This window comes from Lonchura striata, chromosome 12, assembly GCF_050655825.1.
Source record: "Lonchura striata isolate lonStrDom1 chromosome 12, ASM5065582v1, whole genome shotgun sequence".
NCBI lineage: Eukaryota > Metazoa > Chordata > Aves > Passeriformes > Estrildidae > Lonchura > Lonchura striata.
The window spans coordinates 11,833,016-11,860,674 of record NC_140714.1 but is presented as its reverse complement, the minus strand read 5'-3'; the positions used below and the strand labels follow the sequence as shown (position 1 = coordinate 11,860,674).

Genomic DNA, 27,659 nt, shown 5'->3' with positions numbered 1-27,659 from the left:
ATCTCCTGCTGTGCTGCTGGAAGAGAATTACCACTATCACCGAAACACGGTGACAAAACTACCTGCTTGTGCTAGGATATGCTTACAGGGCGAGTTGCCAAATTCACAGGCATTTATGTATTTACCTACATAAATCAAAGGGGAATTGAAGAAATTTGCCAAGAAAATTTCCATTACAGGAATTTGGGGGTGGAGGGGTGGTAAGGGAAGAAAAGGAAGGCTAGCTGAGAAATTACGCAGTTTTGAACAGAGCACACCAGGAGACATCCCATTCTATTTAGCCTTTGCCAAGTGTCTATTTGACTCTAAAAACGTAATTTAGGAAATCCTCTTCCGATACTTGGCAATCTCAGGCCAAATCAAAGAATTATCTCTGTGACTTGTATTAGGACCCTAAAGAAAGATTGAGTCCTGGATCACATTATGCAAACATGAAAGGTCTGTTGTCCCACAGGGCTCACAGGCAAAAACACTGCTCTGGCAATCACAGCAGACAACATCCGTTCCTTGCTTTTATCTGCCTTGGATATTTGAGAATAAAGTGTCAATCACCTCTTCCCTAGTCATGTATTAAACCAGTAACATTTTCCTCTCCCAGCTGCCTTACGTCAGTGCAGGGCTGGTTACCATGCCTTGGCTACCTGCAGCACTTCTACTCTGGCATCACTTAGTTGTCAATTATCTGTGGTTTTTTTTAGCAGACAATCTGGGTTCATCTTAACTCTATTTGTGTTAAACCTCATCTTCCGGAACGTCTGTGTTTCTTTAGCAGAAAATTTGGATTCATCTTAACTCTATTTGTGTTGAACCTCACCTTCTAGAGCAACGTATGCCAGGCCAGTGGGATGAACTGTCCCAGTCTGAGGTTCATTAATAAAACAGCATAATCAAAAGCACTGAAGTCCATCCCTTTGCAGTGCCCGGTGCTACATCCCAGTGCCATCCACACCGACACATCCTGTGCCCAACCCTTCCACCAGGACTGGCACCTGGAAGCCCTGCCAGGAACCGGCCACGGCTAAAATCACGGAGAAACAGAGCTGCTTTGTGCCGTGGCAGGCGACGAGGCTGAGAAGCACCTGAAAGCCCTGAGAAACCTGCAATATTTGTTAGAGATGTTGTTTCCCCGCTCTTTTTCGGGCAGAAAAAGAAGTGAGAAATCCCAAACAAGCAACGCTTGACCGGCCCCGAGCCTGCGCAGGCCTGGGAGCTCAGCAAGGGCAGGGTCCTAGCGGCCCACGAGCACACCCCGGCTGCCGAGAAACGCCGGAACTGCGCGAAGCCGAAACCACCCCCGGGCCCCTGGAAGAGCCCGCCCAGCTTCTCTCCTCAGGCTCCGCGGAAGGCGAGGAGGAGCCGGGCCGGCCCGCAGCGCCGGTGGGCGCCGCCATCGCGCGCCTCCTCCCACACCGGGCGCCGCCATCTTGTGCCGTGCCCGTACAGCGCGGGCGCCGCCATCTTGTGCCCTCCCCGCGCGGTGTGCCGGCCATGGCGGGGCTGCTGTGCCGCCTGCTGCTGCTCTGCCTGGCGGCCGCCGGCGCCAGCGCCAGCCTAGTGCTGGAGGAGGTGCGGCGCTCGCTGGACCTCAGCACGCACCTGGCCAAGATCTCGGCCGAGCTCAGCCTCGCCAACGCGCCGGGCGGCGCGGCCGCCTCCACCTTCCTGCTGGCGCTGGAGCCGGGGCTGGAGCCGCGCCTGGCCCACCTGGGCGTGCAGGTGAGCGTGGGGAGCGGGCCCCGAGCGCCGCGCCGGGGCAGCCGCGGGCGCCGCGGCCCCGCGCCCGCAGGGACACGTCGGCACTGCCGGGCCCCCGGCGCCGCTCCCGGATCGGGGCGTGTGTGTCGCGGCGTGAGGCGGAGGTGGAGGCCCGGGAGGCGGTGAGGGGCGATTCACACCGGCACGGCTGGGCGGGGGTCGCCGCCAGCACGGACGGAGCAGGGCTGGCAGCCCAGGCAGCGCCACGGACGGGGCCCACAGGAGGGCTGGAGGAGTAGCAGGGCAATACTCCTGTCCTAGCCCCAGGAGTACTGTCACTTTAGATAAACTACATACAGCAGAGAGAGTACATGCAGTGTTCTATGGTATATCTGTATACAGAGTTCTCCAGCGTACCTTGACAGGTGAAGCCATATTGCGCGTGGCCTGCTCACTCCCCAGTCGCAAGGGAAATCACAAAAGCATTTCATCAATATTCTCATTTGTGCAACTTACGATGACTGTGCCAGCTTGGGAACCAGGCTGAGGGAACATGGCAACACACCGCGCACTGATCCCCTATGTTGTTTGGGAACAGGTGAAAGGTGAGGAAGAGGAGGAGAATGCCTTGGAAGTGAAAGAGACCAAAGTTAAGGGCAGAAGGTGAGTATCTCCCTCTAAGGCAAATGCCTAGCATTGTGCATGGGGAGTTCATAATTGTCCTCATAGTTCCTCATTTGTCCCTCAGTTCCATGCACCTAGATAGCACAAGTGTTTTCTTCCTCATTTGTGCTTAGTGTCTTGTACTCAGTGCCTTGAGTAATGCCCTGGCCCCCTGGGACACCAGGTGAGAGAAGTATTTGGTCATGCTCTTAGCCATTACTCCATTCTCAGCTCTCAGACGGTTGGCAGTGGTGACTACAGAGAGTTTAGTGCCCTGTGGCAGTGTGTAGAGCACCACAGAGTGCTGGGTTCCGTGGCCCAGTGCAAGCTCTTCCTGCTGCCAGGAGAGAGGATGCTGCTGTTTGCATCAGGCTCTGCACTGCCAAGCTTGGAATATTATGTAGGTGCTGCAGGCAGGTGTTTTCTGAGCCCTGAGAGGTGAGTGGTGCCTGTAAAGTGACTCAAAAGCACAGTGCAGCTGGGTTTGAAGAATACAGTAGCTGTCGAGTTAAGTTGCCAGGGTAGACCTTGGCTTCTGACATGGCTGGATGTCTCATGTGATCCTGCCCTTGGGCCACCAGGCATGACATAAAGTATGTTTGCTTCTGGCATCACCTTGCTGTCCTGTCCAAATCCTTACAGCTTTGGTGGAGTGTCAATCTGTTCTGTAGAACCTCAGTCCAAAACCTTGTTCCCATTCTGGCCATTCCTTAATTTCAGATTCTGTGGGCAAAAATCTGAGAATGAGTAGACTTTGTGGGTACAAGTGCTTAAAGATGTTTGTGATTGTCTTCTGAACTTGTGTCCATGGTTCCTTTGATGTAGATCATTCCTGTCATCTGGAGAAGAATAGAAAAAAACTCTTGCTGAAGCTTTATAAATGCAGGATTAGGGAGGGGTATGTCACTATTCCTCTTCCCAAAAGGGAACTAGGTATTATTTTGTGAAGCAAAGACTGTAACTGTGCCTGGACACAGTTTAGCCTGTGCTGCTTCCCCAGCGCTGTAATTGTAATCGCACCTGCTGGGACATCTCTATGTCTTGGCGGAGCAAGTAAAATCCCTGCCCAAATCCCACATTACACACATGATACGTGGTCACCTGTCCACAAGGGATGTTGCAGTGGGTGGATCTGAATGCTCTCTCGAGGGAGATCCCACATGATGTACCTGTTCTTCTCCCCTCCAGTGGGAAGTTCTTCTCGGTGAAGCTGCCATCTCCTTTGGCCCCAGGAGCCAAGGTCCGTGTCTCTGTTGAGATGGTTTTCACACACGTCTTGCAGCCCTATCCCACCCACATCACCCAAAGTGAGAAGCAGTTTGTGGTCTTTGAAGGAAATCACTATTTTTACTCACCGTACGTCACCAAGACTCAAACAACCCGTGTCAAACTGGCCTCCAGGAATGTGGAGAGTTACACCAAGCTGGGCAACCCTTCCCGCACTGAGGACATGATTGAATATGGCCCCTTCAAGGACATCCCTCCATACAGCCAGGTAAATTACTGTGCAAAGGGTTTGTGGCTCTGCAGAGAGCATCTTCCAGACATGGAAGATGTGTCTCAGAGGCTGGAGAGTGGGAAGCAGAGGCTTTCATGTAGAAATCACAGGCCAGCTGTGAGTTAAACTGTGTGCCAGGAACATGTGCATCTCCCAGGGAGGGTTCTCTGTGTCATGTGGAGTGGATCATTGTGAAGGGAGCTTGCTACTTACTTTAAATCTGACAGTATCTTTTTTCCCTCTTTAGGACACTCTGAAGGTGCACTATGAAAATAACAGTCCCTTCCTGACCATCACCAGCATGACACGAGTCATTGAGGTGTCTCACTGGGGTAACATTGCAGTTGAGGAGACAGTTGATTTAAAGCACACAGGAGCAGTGCTGAAAGGGCCTTTCTCCAGATACGACTACCAGAGACAGCCAGACAGTGGGATCTCTTCTGTCAAGTCTTTTAAGGTTGGCATTTTGCACATGTATTTTTATAACACTGACTTCCCCTCTTCTTAGATCCCCAGAGGGAAAAAAAAAACAACTTGCGGTTGTCTTTTGCCTTTTGTTTGATAACCATACCCCAGTAATAAGGGAATATTAAAACTGGTTTATTTCCAGAGGAAGCTTGTGCTGGATAGGAATAGCTTTTGGAAGCAGCATTAGGAGTTTATACACTCTATTGCATTTGCTAGTCCAATAGACTGCACGTACTGGGGCATGGGAGTGTTTCTCCACACTCCCACCCCTCCAGTCTCGGGAACCCTCTGAATCCCTTATGTCTATATTGAGACCTCTGCTTTGGGATTTCCACTGTCCAAGGACCATTCATTCTGTCCCCACCCCCTTATTTTCAGAGTTGCCTCTCTGTCATATCCTCCTCATGTTGAACAGTATTAATTGGAAACTCACCCATTCATTCCTTGCTCACAAAACACTCAACAAGAATTAAAGCTGTGGCTCTGCTAGCCAGATGTAAAAAGTATTATGTGTTCTCATCCGAACCAAAACCTTTCTCACTGCTTGTAGTCTCCAGGATTGATTATTGTAATTCTCTAGGGTGGTGCAGCCAAACAGAAATCTCATTTTGCTGAATGTAAAGTTAGCAAGCCCAGTCAGCTAGGGCCGCAAGTTGGAGTGAAAAGGGAATTGCTGTCCTGGTGAGCATGATGATCCCTTGCTGTGTGGGGAGTTTGAAACACGGCTGGAGAAAGCACATTCATTTGGAGGCCAAGTGATTTTAGTGCTGGCAGCCCCTTGTGCCATTGCTTATAATAGCACAATTTTACCAGTCACTGCAACTGAATGGCCATTTTGTCATGTCTCATGTGGGAGCACAGTTTCTCAATGCTTACCAGTCTTTATTGGTTTTGCCAGTTTCATTGGAAGTAACTCCCCTCTGATATACTCACTTGCTGCTTCTCTCCATACAGACCATTCTCCCAGCTGCTGCTCAGGATGTATATTACAGAGATGAAATTGGGAACATCTCTACCAGCCACCTTCTTGTCCTGGATGACTCTGTGGAGATGGAGATCCGTCCCCGATTCCCACTTTTTGGGGGCTGGAAAACCCATTACATTATTGGCTATAATCTGCCAAGCTACGAATACCTCTACAATCTTGGTGGGTGCCTGAGGGGGAAGGGAATACAAAAACATCTTCCTGTGTGTTTAAAGGTAGTTGCTGTAGAGAAAAGAATTGAAAGCTGTGGTACACAGGACCTTAGCAACAACAGTTGCCAGCTATTTTTTCTAGACTATGCAAATCAACCTTTTTTTGTGCTTTCTTCAGGTTTTTGCAGACATCTGGTTAAAATATGTCTGAGTGAGCTAGTGCCCCCTGCTGCACAATTATCCATGTAAATTCTGCTCCTGCCCCTGGTGGAAGCTGAGTTGCAAGGCTGTCCCTCGTTCTCTGAGGAACTGTAACCACTCTCTGCTCTGCACTTTAGGTGATCAGTATGCCTTGAAGATGAGGTTTGTTGACCACGTGTTTGATGAGCAAGTTACAGATTCTCTGACTGTCAAGATTGTCCTGCCAGAAGGAGCCAAGTAAGTGTGATTCCTTCTGGCTTGTTACTGCAGACAGTGCTGTGTTGGTGGCACTTCTCCAGTCTGCTCTAATGGCCTGGGGACAGTGAATCAAAACCATGACTGTGCATATGGAGGAGATCTTAGAACACAGCTTTGCTTCCTTGTAGAGAGAGCATTATTTAAACTCCATAATTTACCTTGTGCTAGAGGCTACAATTGCCCAGACAAGTCTTGGGTTACATCATCTGAAACACCATAGAGTTATATGGGATGTCTGGTTTTATCCGCAGGAATATCCATGTGGACAGCCCCTATGAAATCAATCGTGCCTCGGATGAGCTTCACTACACGTATCTGGACACTTTTGGACGCCCTGTTATTGTGGCACACAAGAGCAACCTGGTGGAGCAGCACATCCAGGACATTGTGGTGAGTGTGGCCTCTGAGCAGTTGTGCCTCCTCTGAATTCAGCAGCTTGGTCAAAACACCTAAGATATAAACACTTACTGGACTGCTTGGGCGGTTCTGCTGCTGCCTGAGGAGTAAATCCTGCAGTAATATGGAGCACTGCTCAGTGTTTGCAACTTCTCTTGTAGGTTCATTACACCTTCAACAAAATCCTGATGCTGCAAGAGCCTCTCTTGGTAGTTGGAGCTTTTTACATCTTGTTCTTCACTGTGATCGTCTATGTCAGGCTGGATTTCTCCATCACCAAGGTCTGTATGATGAAGAGCCCTATGGGAATATAAACAGATTTTGGTGATTTTTCATGTCAGTAATTCTCGCTGAACATTTCTGCCATTCCAATGTTATACTGGTTGTTTGAAATTCTGTTTTTGTTCAGCCTAAGCACTGGTACTCCTGTAGGGCTGATCTGGTGTCATAAAGCTAACTAGAGTTTTGCTTGCTGCATAAAAAGGAATCCTTCTGAGAAGAAGGGATGTCTGCAGTTCTCCCTCTGCAGTGTTCTCACTGTTAAACTATTAGTTGGGCTGGACTGAGTGTTGAAAGGTGCTTCCCCTAATCAGCATCTGCACCATTCACCTAATTACTGTCAGTTGACTTAATTGGAGAGGGAACAGTTTTTATAACAGTCCTGTGTCAGATTGCAGGCATGGCTTGATGCAGGTCAAAGATATGACTGCTTTGATCTTCCCTGCTGTCCTCTTGCAGGATCCAGCTGCTGAAGCCAGGATGAAGGTTGCCTGCATCACAGAGCAGGTGCTTACTCTGGTGAACAAGAGGCTTGGGCTGTACCGGCACTTTGATGAAGCAGTGAATAAATACAAGCAGTCGCGGGACATCTCCACCCTGAACAGTGGCAAAAAGTCTTTGGAGATGGAGCACAAGGCCCTGACAAATGAAATAGCCTCTCTGCAGTCTAAACTGAAGACAGAAGGCTCTGACTTATGTGATAAAGTAAGGAATTGAAATTTATTTTATAAGCTCTTTTGTTCTTGGCTCTGTCAAGTATTCTGCAGGAGTTTTAATTGGGGGTTCATGCAGTAAGTCTGTGTTGGTTTTTTTTTTCATCTGAAAATGGCATGATCTCTGCAAGGGTGTGTGAAAACTGTTATTTTTGCAGTAATCTCAGTTATGTAGCTGTGTAAGTGTTGCTGGTAAACAGCTGCTTGTGCTGTTTCATAAACAGTCCCTGAAACAGCTGCATTTGTAGAAGTTAATGCTTTTGTAAAACAATCCTGATGCTTCTCATTGGGCTTATGGCAGTGACACAAGCAAAAAATGGAAACTATCAACAAATTAACAGTTCTGACTCTACTACTCAAACCAGTCAACCCAAAATCTTCTCCCTCATCTATTTTCTTGCACATTTACATTTGGTGCTGACAGAATTTTGGTAACATGATGCTCCTCTGGGGGTGTTTTGCTCTTCCATGTTGAAAGCCATGGCACAGTGAGCACGCACACACTGTCTTTCCCTTCAGTGTATTTTAACACTTACCTGAAACAACCACTTAAACCCCAAGTAAGGGACACTTTAGTCTCTAAGGTCCATTTAGCCAATATCCACCTGGTTAATCTGTTACTTAACTGAAAGAGTAGGTCTGTCATTGCAGTCCTACCACTCACACACTATTAACTGTAGGGGCACAGCTTCCAGCTGTCAGAACTGTGATTTAGCTTGAAGCCTTTAAAATCCATCATTAAATACTCTAACAGTCTCTTGCTAGTATGGCTCCTGGGTCCTTGGAGGCTCTTTTATCTGCACTCCTTAGTTACCCAATCATGGAATATTCCTCTTAATTGTGATGGTTCAGGAAGCAACATTGAGGGATCGGAGGTATTTCTACTTATCAAAAGGTGAAGTCAGTGCTATCATCTGCCATCTCTTCTATTCCAGCTTCACTGTAGGGATTGTTTTGTTCTGTTTTGTCTCTTCTAATGCTCCCTGGGTTTGTCACCCTGCCAGGTAAGTGAGATTCAGAAGCTGGATGGCCAAGTCAAGGAGCTGGTGCTGAAGTCGTCGGTGGAGGCGGAGCGGCTGGTGGCAGGCAAGCTCAAGAAGGACACATACATCGAGAATGAGAAGATGCATTCCAACAAGCGCCAGGACCTGGTCTCCAAAATCGACAACATCCTCGATGCGCTGTAACTCTGCTTTAGCAACTGCAGAGGTACGAAGGGAGATGAGTAGTACACTTGGAGCCAAAACTCATTCCCAGCAAAATTAGGGGAAAAGTTGATGTGGAATGTCGGAAAGTGCATTTTGTTTTTAGATTTTTCTATAGAGCCCGTCTGCTCGGCAGCACGTGCTCTGCAAGGAACCAAGCCATTGTGTTTGGCTGGGGAATGGGATTTCTTTACCAGAGGTGAGACGCAGCCAAGTTACGAAACATCTCCTGCTTTTGGTTTGCCCTGTAGAGATGTGCTCTGAGTAAACGCACACAAGGAGCCAGTCTGAGCACAGACACCTTTATGGCAAAGCTGAATGTCTCAGCTCTGGAAAGAATAAAAGATATTTGTTCTACTTTGAAATAAAACAGTCACTGCCTTGCGTCTGCATGTTATGCCTGGCTGGGGGGAGGTGGAGGGGCTGGGTGGCCCCATGTACCCACGACCAGGCACTGCAGTTCCCTGTGGAACAGAGTTCAGCCCTGACCACTCCTGCCTCCTGTGTGCCCTGAAGTCAGAGCTCTGACACCTCACATAGCCCTGACCCAGCCAGGGGAGAAGGCCAAGCCCTTGTTCCTCAGTGCATGCAGCTAGACTTTTACAAGGAGACAACAGAACCCCTCCTGCCATCCTCTTGCTGTGTGCTGCATGTGACAAAAATCCTTGCATCACTTGTGCTGCCCATGTAGGTCCTTACTCACACTTGGATACCTTGGGAGGTGTATGCAATCCCCTGCTAATATCAGTCTCCTAAGATTTTTTTCCTGTGCATCTTTGCCTTGATTTACTCTTGAATACCCCGGACATGGCTGTAGGGACAGCAGTATGGTTCTCCCCTACTGCCTTTGGCTGGCATAATTGTTTAGAGATCCTCATACTGAAAAAAAGCCAGAAGGGCAGAAGGGGCTGTGTGTCCTGTTTGCCCTGAACTGCAGGTGGTGGCAGCTGCCCCTGGGTGGCTGTGTGTGCAGGGCAGGGGTGGTAAGTGGTGTGTAGCCTTCTCCACTGGGCACCTGCAGTTCCCTGTGGGAAGCAGACTCTGCAGAGAGTCTGGAGATGGCCTGCAGACCAGGCAAAGCACATGGCTGCCCCACAGAGCAGTGGCTCGTGAGGAGACTAGTGCCAAATGTGGTTGTGAGAGTGAAGGTTTGCCACAGTACCTGCACTGGCACTCTGTGTGGCACATATAACCCCTATGGCTCAGTGCTGCCTGCAAGCCCTGTGCTTGGATGTGCACAAGCAGCTGGACACTTTCCAGCCCTTTGCCAGGCTACCTGCACTGCTGTCCCTTTGTCCTGGACCTACATAGCCCAGATCTGTCACAGACATACTTATCTCTGCTCCATACTAGCCCCTTTTATCCAAGATAAATGTTGTCTTTATCCTTTCCTGGGATACTATTCTCCTACAGAGGATGCAGTTAGTTGGAAAGCCCTCTGCACCAGACCACACAGCTTCCAAAGTGGTTTGTTAGTCAGGAGTGTTTTGCAGCCGGCCTGAGCCCAGGCACCCACCACATTGTCACCAGGTGCCAGCTCTTTCTCATGCCCACAAACCTCACCTGGCAGCAGAGTGAGCAAACCTAAATCCATGCCTATCTGCTCCCTGTGCAGGTGCTATGGGACACCCTGAGACAGTGAGTCCTACCTGACCAGCTGCAAATAGCTAAAATCAAATAAATTGTCATTAATCCGTTGAGCCAGAGCACACAGCGTACTCAGGGAGTACCAGGTGCATCCAAAGCTAGGCAAGGGCTGCCAGCTGCCCCCAGCCAAAGTGGATACAGTGGAGATTGTGGTGCCTGTTATGAAGCCCTGTGGGGTTGACAGTGTCTGTGTCTTTCTATCCCAAGGGATCTGATCAATCAGCATACACCTCAGCCCACAAAACTACTAAGGCAGCTTCAGATAGTGCCTGTTAATGGAAACCACATCTGCAAAGACAGCAGCTAAAAATAGGATGAATGCAGGCAGCCCCAGCTAGAAAGGCCTCTGGTCCCCAAGGAGAGCTGCTCCAGTTCCTGAGGCCAAGAATAAAACAGCCAGTGCTGAAGTGATGCCTCACTGCTCTCCTCACAGATCCTTTCTGCTGCCCTCCCTGGGGGAACGTGCCTCCCACATTGTGCTCCCTTTAGCCCCTTCTGCCCCTGTGCCGCTCCTGCAGCAGCACATACATCAGGGAACCTTTTAACAAACACAGCAGCAGAGCAACCTAGAAACCTGAGCCGTTTCTGGATTCCTGCAAATTTACTACTGTGAATACATGAGAAGAAGAGGAAAAACCACAGCACCTACCTGGAGCTTAGGATCTGCAGGAGCCAGGGGAGGGACAGAGCAGCAGCACCTGATGCAGTAAATGGACCAGTTAAGGCAGTAGCTGTTTGTCTGCCAAATTTAAAGGGAGCGGCTTCCAGTCCATGGGGTGGGGGAGGTCTGAGGGTTATTGGGTCAGGAAGGTGGCCACCTGTTTGTTGTCTTCCCCATCACCTCTGAGGGCTCATGGGGATCTGGCTTCAAAATCTCTCTCCCGTGGTTGGGGTTTACAAACAGTAAATACATCCAAGAAGGTTTTCAAATTATCTCCCTGCTCAGACTCTATGACATGCCCAGGTAATGCTCCTTGCCAATGTGTGACCCAAGGTCCCCACTGAGGACAGGAAGGAGCTACTGCAGGGCAGCCCAGATGGAGCTATCAGGGAGCTCAGTCTCTCATCCATGTGGCTCAACTGGGGCTTGCTTTATTCCTCCAGCCACTGTCACCTTGCTGGCTTCTGCCACCTGGGCCTCTCCAGCAGGTCCCTGGCCCGGCTGGCCTTGCTGGCACAATTTTTGGCTGGCTTTGTGATCTCCCTGAACTCCAGCTGCTGCTTTGCAAGGATATCCTCTATTTCTTCCAGGCTTAGCAGGTCATCAAATGTGAGGAACTGGTGCCACCAGGTTCCTAAAGCATCACAGCCAACATTGGGCAGGGATGTACGCACTGCCACCAGGGAATCCAGGCACAAGGGCTCCTCTTCCTTTCACCCACACTCATGGCCATCAAACCTGAGTCCTGTGGGCAGGGGGAATACCAGGCTGGTGGAGAGGACCATTTCCATTTTCCTGCTGTCTTCAAAAATAGCCAGGCCTTCAAGAGAGGGGTGGGAGCTGCTGAAGGACTTTCTCTGCTGCTCTTCACAGAAGCTTTTCCAAGCTAGAAAGTTCACTTGTGATCTTGATCAGAGAAAACAGCCTGGGGAGGTTGTTAGGAGTTGGGTGGCATCTGCCAGGGGGATTGCAAAACAGCAGAAGGAAAGGCTCAAATATAGGAGCACTTGAGACCCTCCAGCAGATTAACATCTCACATGTAATTAAAGCTGAGCCTTCTGGGAGTTTGTGTTTAGTTTATTCCTGTGCAGAGTTTGGAGCCAAAAGGTTGGAAGGGCTAAAATTTGCCTCTGCAGCAAAAGAAACAAAATGAAGAGGGAAGAAAAAAACGTGCACGGAGCAGAAGGAAAAGGAAACCACACAAATGCAAGATTTGCCAGTGAAAGCGAACAGTCATGATTTCAGATCCCAGCACAGCACAGCCACCTGCCTTGCACAGACATCTCACTGCTCCCACCACCTTCCCACACCTCCCCTGATACCCACAATTTCTCCTGGGGGTCCTGGGCAGCCAGAGAACAGCTTCTCCTTCTTTGACTTCTTGTTACAGTCTTCCAAGGGAAAATCTAGAAATGAAGACCAGCCCAGGAGGTCCAACCCATCCTCCAGTCAATGCTCAAACTCAAGGGCTGGAAAAAAATCAGGTTTTATATTAAGTGCCTGGTAACTCCCACCCACAGCTTGTGGCCCTAGCCAGCCCCTCATCCATCCTCTGTGGGTGGGGATAGCTCGGTACTATTTCCATACCATGGACCCTTTCTCCCCTCCCCATGCTGACACCTCCCTCTGCTCTGCAACGACCAACCACATTTTATTTTTCATCCAACAAAAGAAAATCACTGGGCTTAACTCAGAGTAAATCCTGCAGGTCTGTGGTTGGCTCTGGGGCTGCCACATCTCTGTACACCTTGGGGGAGCACGTTCAACAGCACACCTGATTTATCTCTTCCAGCTGACCTGACCCTGCCACGTCAGCAGGAAGTAGAGCTGGAGCACATGCCAGTGCCATGCAAGCAGTCATGCTTTAGTGCTGCCTGCTGCATTACAGCCTCAAGGAGCTGACCCTCATCACACCTGTGCACACCCTGCACCAGCACAGGAAGTTTTGGCAAGTCCTCAGGATCAACAGCAATCCATGGTGTGTCCCCTTCATCTGTCCATGGACCATTTCTGCAGTGGGGCCTACAACCTTGGGTACCCCCATCCCCATGGCAGACCTGGTGAACATTCCCTGCCAGGCTCCACAAATGGAAAGAGAGACTTCCCATCTCTTGTTTCACAATTTTCCTCCCTCCATCCTCAGTAATGCTGCCTGGTTCCCAGTCTACCCAGTCTGTCAGCTGCTCAGCACCATCTGATGCCTTTGGACCAGAGGCCCAGAGACAGGTTTGGTCAGTTTGAGCTGCTTCTGGCCGAAGGGTAAGGGATATCTCATACCCTCTTTCCCAGCACCCGCTCCCTCAGCAGTGCAAGGTGGATTGTGTCCCAGAGTGGGACGGTGTCTTGCCAGGCAGCAGCACTGGGATGAGGACCATGTCCCAGTGGGCAGCAGTGCATGGAGGGATGGGAGGAGATGCCCATGGTGCTGGCGGGGCTGCGAGGCCCAGGGCGCTGCACTGGCACCTCACTGCCTCCACTGCCACTAGAGGCCGACAGTGCCAGGGGAGTGGCACTGCCGTACTGGATGCCCCCACCTGCCCTGTCCCTGGCCACTGCCGGCCACACCGCTTGGGGGACCCATTGCCACACTGGCACGTGGGCCAGCTCTGGCCTCGGATGGCGGAGAGCATCATTCTTCTTTCTTTTTTTTTTTTTTTGCTTAAATTTATTATTTTTTCTTTCCCCCCTTCTTGCTCCTCCTCGTCCAATTTGTCTTCAAAACTGACATGAGAGAAAACCCCAAATGACAGCGCCTGCCCGGCACAGTTTTACCACAGTATCCTGAAAAAGGCATCTGGTGAGCTGATAATGCAGGGGGGCTCCGGGCGGGAGCCCCTGCCGGAAGCAGAGGACTGGTGGCGGTTGAAGGGCCGATGCTTCAGCACGGGCAGCAAACAGGAAACGTCCTCAAGGCACAGGGAGCTCCTCTGGGGCTGCTCCAGGGTCTTGAGGCACAGCCAAGGCAGCCCACCCCACTGGGGACACAGTGGGCTCGCTGGGACCCCCATCCTTCCTGCCCAGCCCCACTGCCATCTTGTGCTGGGCTCCAACTTGCACTGTTGAGTTTTGTCCTCCTCCCTAGGACAGCAGCCATGCACACTGAAGCTGGAGGAGCACCACAGGGTCAGTGTGGGCCTTGCCTGCCATGGCAGACGCAGCTTCGACGGCTCTGATGTCAGGGGATGTCCTCCAATTGCGTCACTTGTGTGGCTCTCTGTAGTGCCCAGCCTGAAGCCTCTGCTGTGCCAGGGGCTCAAAAAATGATGGAGAGCATCCTTCTCCCATGGGGACACATGGGAGGGCTGAGCATGGCACTGGCTCACGAGGCACAGCCCTGAGGTGCAGAGCACCGCTTGGCCAGCAGGGATGCAGCTGCCTCAGCCCGACAGCGCAGGCTGGAGAAAGCCGACCCCAGTAAAGAGCCACGTGAGACTATCCCACGTCTCTGAGTTCAGCACATCGTGGGGCACTTAAAAGAGAGGAGCTGCCACCAACACCTCGTAGAGCACAGAGGTGGAGAGCAGAGAGGCTGTGAGCTCACAGCTACAGCAGGAGCCACACTGCACATTGTGTTGGGTCCCTCCCCACCGAGGGGAGATGTTGGCTCAGGCATGAAGGCTCTGCTGGTTGCCTCCATGTCATTGTGCCTCTGACCACCACAACCTGCCACACCCAGCTGCTGGAGACACAACCTGGTGCTCTCCCCCTCGTCCTTCACAGTTCCTGACTGTACAAGGCTACTGGGTCGCTGTGTGAGGCTCTGCCTGGAGCTTGTCATTAGGACAACATTTTGCTCTCAGTCAGCTACAGAAGCAAAAAGATCATTGGTACTTCTTGCACTCTGACTCTTGAACTGGTCCTGAGTGGAGTGGTCCAGGGCTTGCTGGGCTTGGACCAAAGTCCAAAGATGCTGGCTTACCATGGTGAAATTTTCATGCTCATTGTCCACAGAGCAGCATCACAATGGCAGTGGTTCTGAAGAGGCATGAGGAAAGTGATGGTGATGCTTGGCACCTCTCTGGTAAACCTGCTGTGCAAAGAGAAATAGGGACTGGTGAAGGAAATGACAGTGAGGAGCTCAGGGCCAGCCCCCGGGGCTGCTGTCACTGAAAGGCAGGATGGTGCCCTCAGCCAGATCCAGCTGCTCAGGGTCTCAGGCAGCCAAAACCACACTTCTCTGCTGCTCAATGTGCACACCAACACACTTCTTGTGTCTCATGTGCCTCTTTTGCACATAGGAGGATTATACAAGCTCAAGGCATTCAGAGATGGATGATGAGGATTCAGAGAAGCTGGTAGTAAAAGAGCACATCCACATGATGTGGGACAAGGTATGAGCTGAGGAATAGAGGATCAAGTGAGTACCAGTTCTGGGTGGGTGAACTACTGAGGTGCTAAGGCTAAAAAGAAATAATACAACCAGAGCATCAGAGTGAGATTCCTAGCTGAGTGTCCTTGATAGATTGGTCCTTCATATCAGGGGGTGCTGTTTGGGATACCTAACACCTGGCTTGTTTGAAAAGGAGCTCGTGGGACAAAACTACAGGGGTTGAAGGATTCCTCATAATCCAGATAAATGACTAACACTCACATCTGAATGAGGCTGCAGCTCTCCAGTAGGTGGGTGGATCCAAAAACCTCCTGGCTTTATCCCAGCCAACAGTCTGAGGGTACCCTGTGAACAGCACCAGCTCTGTGAGTGATGGGTACAGGGCATGGACAGCAGCTGCAGGAGCCAGGAACACAGGAGGATGCCCATCCCAGACACAGTGAGCTGGGCTTGCACCCTGCCTGCCCTCTCTGCTCACCCCACCTCTGCTGTTCCTGCGCCCGCAGTGCCCCCTGCCTTTGCTTGCACGGCCCATGCAGGCTCCTAGGTCAGCTCTGCCCACAAGACTGGGGGTAACCTCCACCTTGGCACATTCCCATGCCAGAGAATTGGAACAGGCAGCAGCTTTTGCTGCACCTGGTACACCAGGACACCTGGGACACCAGGTACTGTGCCATGGGGTGCCTTCACATGGCGGCTTCATGAACCGGCAACAATTCTGTTGGAGGACAGTGCCAAAATTTGTTATCCTTACACTTACTGATGACTTCCAAGTGGACTTCAGTTTTCCTCACATGTATTCAGCATCCCTGGATACCCAACACATGTAGTGAGGGAACAAGACAGCCCAGACAGGCACTGCACCCCTTACTCCTACATTGTTTATCCTTGAGTGGTCACAGAAGAAGATTTTGTCACTCACCCCTGCCCAGGACTGCCAGGTCTCACTCTGGCACTGCCCACCTCCAGCCTCTCAGCCGGGAGCAAGCATCACCTTCACAACAGCTCGGCCGGCACAGGAGCATGTGCTTGCAGCCGGCCTCTCCACCCACTCCCCTGCAGACCTGCGAGGAGAGAAAAAGAAACCCCGACTAGAAAGATACTGAGATGGAAAATGCCTCTCCCTGACTCTTCAGCCAGCCCAGGGGAGAAAAATATCCTTGGTTCCCCTTCTTTTTCTTCTGGCAGAAAAGCAGGAGCTGCGGCTGCTCGGGGATGCTGTAGGCAGGAGCCCCTAATTGCTCTGAGATTCCAGCGGGGCCGCCCAGGCTGCCGGCGCTCTGCGGGATGCGGGGCTGCCCCCGAAGCCCCCCGGGTCCCGCTGCCACCAGGGGTCCCTGCAGGCCCACGCTTCGCCCGCCGCGGGCACAGAGGGACAGCCCGGCTCCGCTGCCTTTCGAGGGTTTTGCTGGCTCCGCCGGGCACGGAGCCGAGCCCCAGACTCGGCATGCAGAAAGGGACGCAGGGCAGAATTAGGAAGGATGAGGGAGGGAGATGGGGCAAAGCTGTGAACAGGGTGGACATAGCCCTGCTGGACCCCAGCTCCTGTAACTACTCAAATAAGTCTTGATTTAGGGCTGTTTTTCTCTGATTTATCCCAGTGAGACTTTGGCGTGGTGCCACGGGCAGTGGTTAAGGGGCTTGGATACTTTTTGGGGAACACATACCAACTGCTCAGGGCACAGATGGGACTAGGGAGAAAAGGTGAGACTGGAGGCTAGGTAAGGCATGGAGTGCCTCGTTCAGGTGGGAAAGAGCATGTCATCAGACAGAGCAGCAAGGAGGGCAGAGGGAAAACCAGTGCACCAAAGGTGATGGAGCAAAGGAGGCCTCTGGGAGGCTGTTGTAGCTGCGTGGGTGGAAGCTGTGGGGTCCTGAAGAAGCCGTGGTGATACCGGGACCAGGCAGTGGGGGAGATAGTGAACAACCAGGCAAAGCCGGAGCAGCTGATACCAGTGAGGAGAAGAGCTTTGTTTCTAACACAGCCACGGACAAGCACCTTCTTGCAGCAGAGAGTGCTCCCATCACAGTCAAAGCTCTGCTGATAGGCAGCAGGGCAAACTCGGCCCGGGCAGGGACCCACAAGAGATGTACATCAAGGTCTCAGGCATCAAGCAGTGCAGATGTTCCTGTTCAGGCTGGTACAGAGGGGCAGGTCCCCTGCCTGCAGAGGTGGGAGGATTTGCAGGACAGGGCTGACAAGGGTGGTAGACACACTTCAGGTAAACCTTTTGTCCCTTCCTCTCTCCTCAAAGGCTGTAGGGGGGGATGCAGATCTGCAGATGCAGCAATGCTGAGAAAAGCAGCATCTACCCCCTTTGCCCCCCCAAAATGTGCTCCAGTATCTGTTTGAGTGCTGTCTGCCTCAGTTTCCTCCCCTCTGACAATCTGACATTAATCTCCCCTGCACTGCTGTCCTGGTCACATTCATTTTTATCACAGTTCCGTTAGTGCCTGGCTGAGCTTTCCGGGTGCCGGCGGGGCCCTGCGTGTGGTCCTCATGCTGGTGCTGCCAAGCTCCTGCAGTCCCACTGCCACCAGTCACCCCAGTGGGGCTGCCCCCACCCTCACCAGTCAGAGCTGCTCACCACATCAGGATACAGAGCAGTGCACCAATTCCGGACGGGCTTATTTCAGTGCTCTGGTCAACCGCAAGCGTGGCGGGTTTCACAAACACGGCATGTCAGCCCCATGCAGCCTAACGGATGCTCCGGCTGCTCCATGAGACCATGCTGGCAGCAAGATCCCCTGCAGCCACCCCAAAGAGAGCCCAGCCTGAGGCTGGTGTCTCTGCTCCAGGCCAGTCATCCTGAGGCTAGGTAGATAGGAAGCCTGAAGTGTGTTGAGCTTCTTTGGTTCTCAGCCTGGTTTGCAGTGCTCCAGCACGGGGCAGGCTGTGAGCATGGCAGAGGCTCTGTGCTGGCAGCTTGGGTGCCTTCAGCAGGCACAGGCTGTTGTAGAGCAGGATGGTGCCAAGCCCGCCCGTGACCCATGCTGGCAGAGCTGGGCCAGGCAGGTGATGGCACATGCTCAAGTTCCCTGCCACTTAACGAGTTATCAGAGCTAATAAGTTATCATAGACAAACAAAAGCTGGTGCTGCCAGGCTGTGGTTTCAGCAAGGAGCCCAGGCAATCACTGCAGCTGACTGAGAGAGCAGCTCCTTGTGCTGCAGCAAATGCCCCTGGCACTGCTTTGCTGACCTCTGCAGATCTGTTCAGGTACGTGTTTCTACTCAGATTTGGCTTCTGGTTACTGAGACGTCACCAAAAATCCCATAAGAAGGAACATCATGGGGCAAGCACAAAAGGGCCTTCACAGAGCAGGAGTGCAGCCTGGGGACGCAGGTTCCCCTCTGCCCACTGCCTGCTCAGGATGTCACCAGTCACCACAGGGAAACAACGCTCTGCACGTAATACCCTCCCTACAGCCCCTCTCCTGGAGCTGCACCCAGTCCACCTGACCCTGCCCTCTGCCCCCTGAGGAGTCCTAGCCCCCTACCCATGCCCATAGAGGACCTATTTTCAGGCTGAAGGTGCTACCTCTGTGCTAGCTACCAGTACCCTTGTGACCACGCTTTCCACAACTGCACCAGGTGCAGAGCAGCATTTGCAGTGCTGATGTGGATCTCTGGGCAGGAAAGCCCTGGGGAGCAGCAACTCAGGAAGACAGGGGTTTAGTGGCTCTCCAGGTTTTATTTCTAATTGCTCCTGAGTGTAAATTATTAAAAACAAAACAAAACAAAACAAAAACAAAAAAAAACCAAAACAAAAACAAACAAACAAACAAAAAACAAACAAACAAACAAAAAAACCAAAAAAAAACCCTATGTACACATTAGATGTTTACCTGCATGTCACCCCTCTTCCCAGGCTTTCCTGATGTCTCCACAGTTGTCCCATCATCCCAGGGGTCTCCAGAGCTCCTAGATGGCAGTGATGGCCTTGTGGCACACAGATGCTCTGGGGAAAAAGCTGGTTACCACAGTGGGCTCCCCCTGCTCCGAGGTATTGTCAGAGTCCCCCAGTCCAACAGTGAATTGAGTTCCTCTTGAGCCAAATATAATTTATAAAATCAAGAAATGGAAAAGCAAACATCTGGCCCACAATACAGGCAGCTTCATCCTCTGTGAACAGACATTGCCAGGCAAAGGGCTCACCTCTGTCTGCAGTGAGTGGTGGGCAGCACAGACCTCCAGGGGCTTGCAGGGGTGACCTGGACTGTCAGCAGCAGAGAGGTACTCACATCACCACCCCCTCACCTGGCCTCTCTCCCCTGCAGGGGCCTGTGCCCTGTTTGCCTGCCCACAGCACCAGTGGTGCTGGGGGTCCTGGGGCACATGGGAAGGGTGTCCTGGCAGAGACAGAGCCACAAGGCAGCAGCACCTGCTCTGAGCACATCCCATCTGCGTCAGGAGGCACAGGCTGCTGAGAGACACTCCTCTGTCTGTCATCAGTGCAGCTTCTTCTCTTCAAGGTCCTATTGTGCCCCTCTGAGCACATTGGGAAGCTTTGCCAGACTAATCCTGCTGGTACCCACCCCCTCTGAAACTGGGAAAACAATGCCAGCCCTTAACTTTGTAATCCCAGCAGGTTGGGGAACATGCACACTTTGCTTTGAAGGTGGCCCTGCCTCAGCCCATCTGTGGGGCAGGGCTGGGAGCCTCCATCCTCTGTTGTCGTCCTGTGACAGCTCCAGGAGACGTCTGTCACCACTGGCCTGGTGCGAGCACGTGGCTGAGCCAGCACAGCCTGTTGGAGGGGGCTCTGGGCACCCATCACCCCCCACCCCTTTCCCCTGCTGCAGCAAATCCAGCTGGAGGGGAAAGGTGCCTCCAAGCCATCACTGGGATGTGCCTTCCCCAGAGACCCAAGGGCCAGTGGCTCAGGAGCCTTGCAAAGGGCTCTGGGGCTGCTCAGACCTCAGAAGGGGCTAATTTGCCCAGCCCAAATATTCCTCCATTCCTTCTGTAGGAGGTCTGGGGAACGCCACTGGTGCCAGCAGGAGGGGAGCTGCCCTCCCCACCCACCCTGTGAGGGACAAGCTGCTGTGGAACAGTGGGGTGTAACCCAAACAGGAAAACTGTCAGGGACCCAGCCCTTTCCAGCTGGGACAGGAAAGAGACACTCCGGGTCCACTCAGCGCCCATTCTGGGTGTGCTAGCAGCCACAATGGGGACACCCAAACACCAAACAGAGCCACACTGGGGTGTCCATCCCACCAGGCTCTTCTCAGGGTCACCCCATCCCTTTACAGCCCCCTCACTGCCCACCCAGGACCAGACCATTCCCAGATTTCCTGAACCTAAAGACAAGGGTCAGTTACCAGCCCTTGAGTGGGAGCCAGCCAGGCTGGGGATGCTGGGGGCGATTCAGAGGCTGGGGCTGCAGGGATCCCATTCTCCTCTGCAGGGAGGTCTCTGGCCCCACAGCACAGCACCAGCTTGATGCTCACACTGCATCTCCTCGGGCTGAGGGACAGCGAGTGGAGCTCAGCAACGGGGAGCCAGGGAAAAGCAGAGACCAGAGGAGGGAAAGCATCCCTACAGACTGAGAGAACAGAAGGGACATCTCAATTTGCTGGCCCGGAGCCTGGGGGTCCCCGGCAGCGGCTGCGCTCCGGGCTGGCGGCGAGCCCGGCCCGGGGCCGCCGGAGGGCACCATCCGCCCGCGCTTCCCGGCTCCAAGAGCAGCCCCGGCACGGCTGTCCCCAAAGCTGCCGGGACGCCAAGCTTTTCAAAGGCACACGAAGGATGTTCACATCTACAGCCTGCTCTCTATGCAAGGACCCTCCTTCTCCAGCACCGCTAACCTCTGCTCAGCCCCACGCAGGGGGGATGTGTGAGAAGTGATCGCAGGAGTCTCCACACCGGTGACAATGGGCAGAGGGGAGCAGGACCCAAGAGATGTTGGCCCCAGTGAGAGAAGCAATCCTGCAGCACCAGACCCCTAGTTCCTGGGGAGCAAGACACAGTGCTGGGCCACAGTGGTATTTTAGGCTTAGAAGTGGTGAGGTTTGGGGCACGCTGCAAGGAAAGGGCTGGTAGCTGGGCCTTATCCCCCTCTGGTGATGGGTGCCCACCATAACTCCATGCTGAAACTCACCTATGTATGGTGGGGACAAAACACTGCTGAGCACCCACCTGAACTCTGCACACTCAGAGAACCCCAGCCCACCCTGCAGTCCTGGGTGTAAATGGCATAGAAAGCCAAGGGCACAGCATGGCCCTAGATTCACATCAAACTACTGTCCAGACACAGAGGAGGAGAGACAACTGCCCGACCTCCACGCGTCCCTGTCCCCACCCCACAGCAGCTGCCTTCCCCTCTGCAGCCGAGTCTTCTCCTGTCACCGCGCCGCTTGCCTTCATTTGAAGCGCCTCGCCGCTGCCTGCCAGCGACGGGCCCCTGTCGGTGGTGCCACTGTCCCTGTCAGCGCCCTGCCGCCCTGCAGGTGTGAGGATAGCACGGCCCTTTGTGTGCGAGCCTCCCTCAGCCGCCCCCGCCCCTGCCTGCGCTCCCCCCGGCTTTTCATCGCCTCCCCTCTCGCTCTTCACAAAGGGCAGCCCTGTCCTGTGCGAAATGGGAGCTGTGCTGCGATGGCGTGTGCTGCACATCACCCACAGCTGGGGCTCCTGGCACTGGGAGCCCCGTGGGGTGAGGGAGGCAGGGAGACAGGTGAGTCTCCTGGGCAAGCCACAATGGAGGGTGGGACACAGCCCTGAAAAGTAGGCTCTGAGGGACTCCTGTACACCTCTACACATCCCACCTGTGGCCATGCAGCCAGGAGAGGAAGGATTGAGGGTGTGCACTGCTCCATCACCCCACACAGGGAGCAGCCTTGGATACAGCCCACCACGGTGCTTCTCAGAGTGGGGAGAAACCTGCTTCTGTGTGGTTTGCTCTTTGATGCCAAGGGTTCTTACCGCCATGAAGGAGCAAGTCTGACTTCCTTCTCTTCACAGTTTCCAACTTATTCCACTGAGGAACAGTGAGGCAGTTGCCATTATGCCCAGTGGGCTGTTTGCCTGCAGGCAACTGGGGCTGGTTTTCAAAACAGAGAGAGAAAACAGGTTATGTTTGAAATATTTGCAGCTCTTCCTGTAACAACAAAAATGCTGCCCGCAGCTTCTGACCTGGCACAGATCACAGCCCCTGTGTTTGTTTGGTGGCCTTGGGATTTACACCTGGCCAGTGGTGACAGGCAGAGACCTTTGGTTGCAGCAAAGAGCAGAAAGTGTGTTGCCCTGGCTGCCTGCCCTGCCCCAGGCCAGGGATTTCTGTGGGCTCGGGATATCCTGCTCCTTCTGCCCCAGGACAGCAGGTGCTGCCCAACCTCAGCAAATCCCTCCCTCCTGCCTGCAGGCACAGCTCTGGCCCAAAACTGTGCATGTCCCCCAGTTGGGACAACAGATGATGGAAAGTGTCAGATCCTCTGAGCAGTGGGCTTGTGGCCTTGGTGCTTTGCAAAGCAGCATTTCCCTTCCCCTACTCCAAATCTGCAGTGCTTTGGGCACCATTAAATCACAGTGATTGAAAAGTTTGTTTTGCAGTTCATTGTTCCCACATTGAACTGGCACACAGTGGCCAAGTGGCAGCAGGATAAGGGCTACAGGGTTAGGCTGGGAAAGCATTTCTCCATCATGCCTTCCCCCTTTCTGGAAACAAACTAGGCAGCTCACTGTGCTCAGTTCCCTGCTGCACTCTCCACTTTCCAAAGCCTTTGCCAGACATCCCCCTGTGACTCCACTCTGCAGAGCCCACACTGCAATTGCTGCCCCTTCCTGTTCTCTGTCCTGCAGATCATTAACTAGCTCTGCTCTCTCTCTTTTTATTTTTTTCTTCTTCCCTTTTGAACGTATCAGCCTCATGGAATCAAAGAGGCATTTCAGTGACTCAGGCGTTTCCCATTGCCCTATTCCAGCATCCTCTACTCTTAACGCTGAGAGCTTTTCACGTCCTATTTGGAACTGATAGGAAGCCCTTTCATTGTTTCACTACATGGATATTAACACTGATGAAGGAAATGCTCCATCTGATAACAGAACCGTTGAAAAGAGCACCATTTCCAAACGAGCAGACTCGGAGACAGTGCATTCCTGCAGCTCTCACCAGCTCAGCACACTCGCCTCAGGCAGTCCCAGCATGCAGGACCAGCTCCCCATTACTCACCCCTGCAGGCTGGGATGTCACTTCAGCACCTCCAGGAAACATTCTCTTCCCTCATCACAGCACAGGACAGTGCCCAGGTTTATTCTGGAGATCAGCTTGGCATCTTCCAGGCTGTAAAGAAAAGCTACATTTGAGATGCTCTGGCTTGAGTAGCCTAGTGGCTACCTGTGAGGTCAGCCTCTGACTGGAGGGAATCTATGTGTCTCAAGGAGTCAAAGTAAAAAGAAGGGTCCTGCCTGGGTGGACATTAACTGGCATTTAAGGCATTCTCTGAGCTGGTATCCATTCTACTTATCAGCTTTTAATTAATTAATCCTGAGAGCCCTCCTGGGGACAAAGTCTCTTAAATGGAACTCAGAAGAGACATTAAGTCTCTTGAGGGATGGCTACACAGAGTGCCAAAAGCTCCATCTCATGCCCCAGCACCAAGTACAGCCACCAGCATCTTCAGGGGCTTCCCAGACCGACAGCTCTGCCATACCCCAGGGTCCCCAAAACCAGCACAGGCCAGTGGGCACCTTCTCTCCAGGCCATCTCCCAAGTCAAGCACCATGGCAGAGAAATGCCTCTTTCCAAAGTGTTTTGATTGTTTGAGGACTTTCTGCTCTCCCTGAGACCTCTCCAAAGCTGGCTGGACAGTGTGGTTTTCTGTCTCTCCTGGAAGTAATTTCCTCCTGCTGTGGCTGCCCTAATCAATTAGTGACCTCTAAATAGCCTCCCTGATTGCACAGTGACATCCGGAGCCCATCATCACCGCCAGTTTCCTCCTCTACCTGGGGAGCAGGCTTTTTCCAGAGCACGGAGCATGGGTGGGGAGCACCCCTCTGCCCAGCCCTCTTTAATGTTCCCACCACTGGGTGACTTTCCACTCTCTGCCCATCTCCTACCACTCCCATGCAACAAGAAATTAAGTTTTTGGCATTTGATTTTCTGGTAACAAACAGACCAGCACAGAAAGGTCCCTAGGCTCTGCTGAAGCAGCCTTTGGAGTGATAGCCACTCCTACACAATTCCACTGAAAAGCCCATTTATTCCATTTACTCCTGCCCATCAAGGTTGGTGCAACCATCCCAGAGGATGCTCCATTTTCCAGAAATGACAATCAACACAATTTCTGTTACCAGCAAACCTCCCAATTCACTGGATTCAATAAAGAATCAAGAAACTTTGGAGGGTCACCCAGCACAGGGACCGCAGGGGAGTCTACAGCCAAGATCCAGCCTGACAGCACCTACCTGGGACAAGCTTCTTCCCATCTGGTGACACTCTCAGTGTCTCAGGCAGGATGGCAATGTGTGGTCACCACTACATGCTTATTGCTGCAGCACAGCCATCACTACCCAGCTCTTTCTTCTGCTGACCAAGGAAAGATAATTAAATCATGAAGTCAGACAATATCCCGAGTTGGAAGTCACCCACAAGAATCATCAAGTCCAAGGCTCTGCACAGGACAACCTCAAGAATCCCACCATGTGCCTGGGAGCATTGTCCTATGTTAAAAAGTAAAGCATTCATTGAAATAGAGAGAATGGAGTTCTCATGGCTGACTACCACTTTCCTGCCATTTTCTTCTCCCAGCTGATGTGCAAACCCCATCTCTGATGGGCCCATTGGACATTTGTTCTGCACTTATTCAGTAGATGAGCAACTGAGAGCTTTCACTTCTGACTTACTACAGCAGCCAAGCTGTCTCAGAATCCTGAAATATTCACAGTTTATTAAATCTGTGTGTGTAGAAGAGAAATCAGGTCATCTATCAGAATATACATATCTCATTTATATTTTTTTGAAACCTCCCTCACTAGGATCTTGTCTGGGCCCTGCAGCAGGGCTCATGGAAGCTGCTATTCTGAGGAGCCAAGACACTCAGTAGTTAAAAAATATCTTATTTTCTTGTATCTTGCTTCCAAAGGGCTGCCTCTGGCACCACTGGAGGAAGTCACCCAGTGTTTTGTTCTCGTAAACTGCCCCTTTGATCGGCTGTGATTTGAGCGGATCAAACAGCTCTGAGGACGTAACCACAAATCCCAGGACGTGCTGTGACGGGCAGGGAAGTGGTGTCTCCAGCATGAGCTGGCACAGCCGTGGCCATCCCGGTCAGGAAACAGCCCCCTACCCTGACCCAGCCCCAAACCCCCAGTGGGCATCTCCAGGTTGGCACAATGGCCACAGCCGACAGCCTGGCTGGAGCAAAACTCCTGGGACTCCAGGGAAACATTCCTGCCCTTCCAGCGTGCTGGGCTGTGCTGCTGAGCCCCAGGCACATGGAGGGTTTTCTCACCATCCCAGGCAGAGCACTGCTCCATGGCTGCTGCCTTTCACCCAGCTCCTTCCCTGCTTCTTTTGGGAGCTCCCACAACCCTCGTCCCTGCTGTCTGGGCAATCCCATCCCTGGGCAGCAGAGCCAGCTTGGAGCCATCTGACCCCAATCTGGATGAAAGCCAGCCACAAGCCTCAGGTAAGTGTCCATGCTCATCCTCCTGGGCACACACAGCAGGGCTTGGGTGGAAAATGAGATTATCAAAGAACAGGCATGTTTGACATATTTTTTCTGTGTATAATAAACAAGGGACAGTAGCTCAGCACACAGTTCCTCAGGAAGGACCTGAGTGGTCCCTACATCTGGTCTCTCAATAAAATACTTGGATATACACAAACCACCACATTCCTTATGTCTTAGATGTGTGTTGGTCTGGGAGCAGCTGCCCTACAAAGCAATGTCCAACTATTTGGTGTCACAAAGGCTCAGCCCTGTGTAGAGTCTCTGCTGGCTAATAAAGGGTTGAGTGAATGTTCTGTTTTTTCCCTCTGTGGTAACACTAACAAGACCTTTTCTCTACCAGTTCAGGTCTTTGCACACACATTCTCAGGGGCCTTGAAAAGCCCAGAAAATAGGGACACAGGCACATTGAGCTTACATAACTGATGTGCACAAAAAAGTGCATGTAAGATAGTCACAGCTTTTGTGCTTCAAAAAAAAGGGAGCAGAGGGTCTGCTGGTGGACTGCATGAAACCAGCCATCATGAGGGACAGAACACAGTGCCCCTCTAGGCAGGCAGCCTCCCCTCCATCAAAGGGACAGCAGCCTCCACAAACTGCTTGGATCACAAGTCCTCTCTCTTTTGCCAGTTCATATGGCTGCCAGCTCATGGCTAGGAGCTTATTGGGCTGAGCCAAATTAAAAACCCCCTCTCTCTCTCCAAAACCCAGCAGGCAGATAAAAACAACATCAAAAATGTTCATTTTAGTAAAATTTCTTGATTCTTGTCATTCACGCCAACAACATGGAACAGAGCGATGTTGAACTCACCCCGGCAGATGCTTGAGTCCACCAGGGAAACAAGGCAAAAAAGGTGAAACCCTACACAAGATAAAGGCACACAAGGTATGAGACAAGCATGGTGCTGGACCAGGCTGGGCAGAAGATGGAGGATGAAATTCCTCCATCAGAGGCTTTGTCATGCAGAAGGGTGGCAGCAGATGCCAGACAGGGAGGTGGCATGCCAAGGGCCAGGGACCAGCCCTAGCAGGCACTTTGCACAGGCCAGCCTTAAACATATTTCCACAGAGCTGGAGGGAAACCCCAGCTGCAGTCCTGAAAAATAGCAAATAATAAAAGCGGCTGTGAGCAGCAGCAGGGCTGGCAGGAAACATTCCCAGTAGCAGCTGCTTCCTGAGTGCGACATTTATTTGATCCCCTGGCACCATCTGGGCCATGCCCTACTCTTTGTTTTCATTAAGAGTTTAGAAAAACAATTCAGCTTTGACTAATTGCTCTTTAAGGTCCCAGGCTCACCCTTTCTCCTCCCCCACATTTCCTCTCCCAGCCCCTCACCCTCCATCCATGCCCTCCATCCCCTCTAGTCAGCTCTCCCCTTCCATCAATGCCATGTAACTCCCCTTGGCCCTGTGTTCCCAGACATACCTGGTGTCCCTTAGTGCCAGACAGGACACATCTTCACGTGTTGTCCCCCACGAGCATCGTCCTTTGCCTGCTCAGGCAACACTGGCACAAGCACAGCAACACATGCCATGGTGTGCCAGGCAAACATGAAATGTCCTGCTGTGCTGGGCTGGAGGTGGGACCCCCTTGGCAAGGAAGATAAAGTGGATCAGCAGCACCATCCAGGACAGGCATGCTGTGAGTGGACACCTCCCAAATCCTGTGGGCTGGGAGCTGCTGGCGCCCCATCCAGACCCCTCACAGTCCTCTTTCCATCTTCAACACCAGCGTGTTGTCCTGGGGGAAGCAGCCCTACGACCCAGCCCGGAGAGGGAGCCTGTTTTGTTGAACGTGTATTTTCCATCCTGAAATAATGAGAGAGTAAAAAGTCAAGC

At 52.3% G+C, this 27,659-nt stretch overlaps 1 protein-coding gene and 1 long non-coding RNA gene across 2 annotated transcripts in view; one reads left to right on the top strand and one right to left on the bottom strand.

The window, feature by feature from the left end:
* The window catches only part of LOC146766251 (uncharacterized), a 55,676-nt gene that overhangs the window by 10,332 nt on the left and 17,685 nt on the right, over nt 1–27,659 (bottom strand). The window contains exons 3-6 of the long non-coding RNA XR_014958151.1: nt 27,247–27,629; nt 24,556–26,916; nt 16,074–23,431; nt 1,597–15,496 (exon numbers count right to left, since the gene is read on the bottom strand). This is a non-coding gene — a long non-coding RNA (uncharacterized LOC146766251). The remainder of the gene's footprint in view (nt 1–1,596; nt 15,497–16,073; nt 23,432–24,555; nt 26,917–27,246; nt 27,630–27,659) is intronic.
* Nucleotides 1,464–8,897, top strand: RPN1 (ribophorin I). The gene is made up of 10 exons (XM_021532234.4): nt 1,464–1,716; nt 2,294–2,358; nt 3,547–3,853; nt 4,104–4,313; nt 5,279–5,471; nt 5,800–5,899; nt 6,172–6,310; nt 6,478–6,597; nt 7,055–7,300; nt 8,313–8,897. Exons 1-10 carry the CDS (start codon nt 1,489–1,491, stop codon nt 8,493–8,495), a joined length of 1,791 nt encoding a protein of 596 aa, XP_021387909.1. The 5' UTR covers nt 1,464–1,488; the 3' UTR covers nt 8,496–8,897.